The sequence below is a fragment of the Penaeus chinensis genome, chromosome 17 (assembly GCF_019202785.1).
Source record: "Penaeus chinensis breed Huanghai No. 1 chromosome 17, ASM1920278v2, whole genome shotgun sequence".
NCBI classification, from domain to species: Eukaryota; Metazoa; Arthropoda; class Malacostraca; order Decapoda; family Penaeidae; genus Penaeus; species Penaeus chinensis.
The window spans coordinates 568,139-573,138 of NC_061835.1; the positions used below are offsets into that span (position 1 = coordinate 568,139).

At 31.3% G+C, this 5,000-nt stretch overlaps 1 protein-coding gene across 2 annotated transcripts in view; it reads left to right on the forward strand.

Annotated features, from left to right (window-relative positions):
* LOC125034008 (probable kinetochore protein NUF2) overlaps nt 1-4,167 on the forward strand; it is a 49,644-nt gene extending 45,477 nt beyond the window's left edge. For both annotated transcript variants that reach the window (XM_047625643.1, XM_047625642.1), the window contains exons 4-10: nt 1,011-1,105; nt 1,246-1,359; nt 1,521-1,667; nt 2,050-2,282; nt 2,405-2,596; nt 2,734-2,896; nt 3,610-4,167. In XM_047625643.1, the coding sequence (XP_047481599.1) occupies nt 1,011-1,105; nt 1,246-1,359; nt 1,521-1,667; nt 2,050-2,282; nt 2,405-2,596; nt 2,734-2,896; nt 3,610-3,690 (1,025 nt within the window). In that variant the 3' untranslated portion in view covers nt 3,691-4,167. The remainder of the gene's footprint in view (nt 1-1,010; nt 1,106-1,245; nt 1,360-1,520; nt 1,668-2,049; nt 2,283-2,404; nt 2,597-2,733; nt 2,897-3,609) is intronic.
* Nucleotides 4,168-5,000: the final 833 nt, after the last annotated feature.

The following is a 5,000-nucleotide window of genomic DNA, read 5'->3' on the forward strand; positions in this document are numbered from 1 at the left end:
TCTGTGTCATGTTAGTGATGGTCACTTTATAGTAAAAGATAGACAGGTGAAACATTTGCCTACCATTAATATGTATTTAGTTATAATCTGAATTGCAAGTTTTCATCCTTAAAAATTATTGTGAAGTTATCGTAAAGATATGTGTGTGGAAGATAGTTTTTTTTGAGTAGAACAAGTTAAGAAAATAAGAGCCGAGGAAGATTGGTTAAGATAATGAGAAATAAAAGTTTAATTGTGCAAAGACTCAAATTCAAATTCAGATTCAAAATACTTTATTATGTTTGTTTCGATGGTTATTTTCTAAACATAAGTAGTAATTTTTCAGTACATATAAATATAAGATACACATAGCCTGAGAGAACATTAAAGAATACTGTTCTCTCTTTTATTTCCATCTGACTTTCAAGCAGTGTCAACCTTTCAGATGAAGGAAGACATAAAATTTGCAGATGGATTGATAGAAGTCTCTTTGATAACATTTCTGATGAACAATTCAATGCAGTATTTGTTTTGCAACATAAGAAAATTTCAAGTAATATTCTAGCCCTTAACCCAATGCTGCCGGGGTTGTACATGCCATGCCCACTATTAGTGCAAGTTCACAAAGACACCTTAATTGTGTATATATTTATGTATAATATTTGATTATTTGTGTGGAACACACTATTCAAAATACAGTACATAATACCCATAGCTACTGACAAATTATAGAAACCACTTCAGATTAAGGAATTCATAGTGTTAAATGTTGGATGCTTCTCTTCATATATGTGGATACAAACACATAGCTAACTAGGAAATATCAACAGCCAATAGTATATTCAACTAAGAATATTAGTACTTATTTGTATGTCAGTCAGTTTGCTCAGTTATAGGATGTTCTTTAAATGTGGTGAAAGGAACAGTTATTTCAGATTCATTTTAACTGTAATGCTTCACATGATTTTGTGTAATACCTGCTGGCATTTAACTACATTTCCCATTTTCCTGAATTTGTCCTCTTCTTACAGAACCAAGAAGAACAAGGAGGTTTTTCTCGCTGATGATGGAGTTTTATTATGCTGCAAATGAAAGTACAGAGCAATTGAATGCCATTGAAGAGCAAGTATGTATTTTTCAGTTACTTTCACTATAACTACATGATAATGTTAACAGCTTGAGAGTTTTCCCAAAGATATCCTGTTAACTGTTGAAAATTGATACTATTTTTATTGGCTTAGGTTAATGCTTGATATTTACCCACAGGTGGCAATTAAACGTGAAGCACGTCAAAAGCAGCAAGAAAACATTGAGAAAAACATAGCCAAGCTGAGGCAACTCAAAATGGAGAATGCAGAAAATCAGATCCGTGAAGAACAGGTCTGCTTTTGTTATTGTTGTTGTTTCATATTATTGTAGCTGTTTTTTCTCCTATTCTTTTATATCATAGTACATGCAATGCTTATTAGAGGTGCTTATGTCAAATAAATTCACTATTGGTTATTTTTATAGCATTTGTTTATGAATGGATTCCATTGCAGGAGCTGAAACGCATTGCAGAAGTGAAGGAGGATTTGCAGAAATACCAAGACACAAAGCTTAACCTGAAGTCTCAGCTTGATGAAGTAAAGATGATCATTGCAACTTTAGGAACAACCATGAAAGATGTTGAATTGGAGATAATTGAGGTGTGTAAAGAAGTGAGATTATTTTTCTCTCTCTCCCTCTCTTCTTCTTCTGTCTTCTTCTTCTTCTTCATCTTCTTCTTCTTCTTTCATTTCATTTCATTTATTTTCTTTTTCACTTACTTACATCAATGATTATGTTATTCTTTATTCTTTGATTCATACTTGTATTAGTGAGTATGTTTTTCATGTCAAGGATTTTATTTAGGTCAGCAAGTCAAAAAAGATTCCTATGGTGACATTTACAGTTTAAAAGTAATTATTAGAGTAAAAAACTTTTTTATATAACTTTCCCAAATTAATTTCAGACCATTTTTATTCATGTTATGGAATGGAATTACAAACATGTGAAAATTAATTGTGTATTCTAATTTACATCATGTAGGGGAAAGAGAGGATTGAAAAATTAGCCAGCCAAGTTGTGCAGGCCAGTGAACGGCAAGAAATAGAAGAGCGCGAGCGTAAGTTGGCCGTGTGCAAGAATGATAATGAGAAAAAGTCCCGCCGTTTGGCTGAATTAAAGCAGTCACTACAGACCTTCACTTCTGCTCACGATTTGGTTAAGGAGCAGTTGCTTGGAGTTATGCAGGAGATACAGCAAGGAGTTACCAAGCAAAAGTAAGTTGATGTGTCTGTGCTTGTGTGCGTGTATGAGTGCATACATGCATTCATGCATTTGTGTTTATGTGTATACGTTTGTCCTGTAAATATATAAGTAATTTGCATGTATATTTTTATAGGGAATATCTAGCAGGACTGAGCCAGAAGGACCGTTCTAAAGGCTTGATACTTGAAGAAACCGAAGACATTTCCATGAAAATTCAACAGCTGATGGAACAATTGGCCTCCAAGCAAGAAAAGATTTCACTGCTACACATGTCATGGAAGCTGAAGAAGGAGAGCCTCCAACACGAAGTTAACCAGCGCAAGTCGTAAGTACACGCGGCAAAATTACAAAGGAGCATTTATACGAATTTTATGTGCAGTTTGATAATCTTTTCTTTGGGCATAATTTTGCTTGACTTCACTCCACTTATTCTCACTGGTTCTTCTCCCTTGTACGAAACAGAACTCTGGAGGAGATGCGGCGCAATCAAACTGAGGACGAGATTGTTCTCCAGGACATGGAAGCCGAGCATGCAGGGATTAGCCAGGAAATTCAGCAACTACAGGAACAGTTGGCTGATTTCAACCATTTTATTGCATCACATTACCAGAATATTTTGCAAGCTGTAAGTAATTTTATTTTTTTGTTCTCTTTCATTTCATTCATTGATTTTGTTAGGGTTATTTTCTTTCATATATATATATATATATATATATATATATATATATATATATATATATATATATATACTTATATATATTTTATTTTTTTATTTGTTTTTCTTTCTTTTTTTTTTCTGATGGTAATGTTTTCTGAACCTAGAAAAAAAGGTGACACAGTTTTCTGTTGAATTACTTTTCTTAAAGAAAGATTGTAATTACAGGAAGTAAACTTTAATGATGGTTGTGTAAATCTTATTCATTATAAATTGTGTTTCTTTTTTCTGTTACCCTTGTAAATATATTTTGATAGACATGTTACCAAAGCAATGGGACATTATTATAAATATAATCTAATGAATAGAAGAGCAATATTTTCATTTTCATTATTACTTTTCATTAAGTTTCACAGCATATCTGTCTTTATCCCTTGGAGGATGTGTGTCCTATGTTATACATGCTTAGGTCAGGATTCACGGACACTGTACAAAATGTTTTCATAGATACTGGAAAATATTATGATGGTTCAAAGTCTCTTGATTAGATTCTAAAATTACAACTTCTTTTACTATGTGAATTGACTTAGAGTAAGTACAATTGATTGCTTGGTGTGCTGATATGCCTCATATGGGCAAGATCCTAAGATTTGACATTGATATTACTATTTATTTTTTCACAGATGGAGAAACACAACAGTGAGTTGCAGACAGTCCTGACTGACTTGACAGAGACAATTTACCAAGCCAAGGGAAATAATTAAAAGGAAACTTCCTTTTTCTGCAAATGACTAGACACTCAGTTGTGTTGACAAAATGACAAAGTGCCACAGTACACAAAATAGGTTTTGAAAGATAAGAAGGTACTTTCAAAAGCCTCCTGAATTTCACATTCTGAGCTAACCAGAAGAGGAAGTTTCGATAAATTTATTTTGTGAATGATGGGTGGGTGTTGTCCATTGTTTCTTCTCTATGCTGTCTGATACTCTATATTTCTCTACATTTAAAACCTTTTGTAAGCATTTTGTATTTGATTCTGAGGTAATTAGTACCATATATTTTTATTTTTTCATCCCCTAATCCTTTATACCCTGTGTGTATCTGTGAGAAAATTTTCTTAATATGTTTGTACATAAATATTCTTTCTTTTTTCCAATTTACTCATATTTACCAGAGTGATAGTATGAATGAAGGATTCTTTTCTGTATATACTGTACTTATGAATAAAGAATAGTATATTTCTTGAAGGCTGATTAACCAGATGAGTGATTAATGAATTGCACAGTTGGACACATCTCTACACAAGAAATGGTAAATAAAAAAACATTGGGTGTTAAACAAAATCCCGGTTTAAATTTCCTTCATCCATCAAATATGTACCATGGAACACGTATTTTACATGCACACCATACACATAAAAATTTTGACAAAAAAAAGTTTGTGTGTGTGTGTGTTTTGTGTTTTTCTGTGCATATACATATAGTACTTCATTTTCTTATGCGCAAAGCTTTTCAGGAATTCATCTGCATATCTTATGAACAAATAAAAATTTATCATAAATCTTATTAAATCACATGCCAAATATTGTCCAATTTTCCATGCTGTTGTTGATCAGCTTTTAGCTCACACAAAGTGCTTACAGTCTTCCCTCTCTACTTTTCCATTTTTCTGCCCTTTATGAGAGAAAATAATCCCAGTGAATGTGTGCTTTTCTTAGCATTTAATTTTTTATTGCCATATATGTGGAGCTTTCTTTACAGTTGCAATTTATTTTAAGCAAGTCTGAATAAAAAAAGTTTGGAACTGAATGTATGGCTTTATTTTCTTGTGCAGTATACTTTAAATATATATAAATAAATAAATAAATATATATATATGTATACACATATATACATATATATACATATATATACATATATATATGTGTGTATGTGTGTGTGTATATATATGTGTATATATATATATATATATATATATATATATATATATATATATATACATATATACATATACATATATATATATATATATATATATATATATATATATATATATATATATATATATATATATA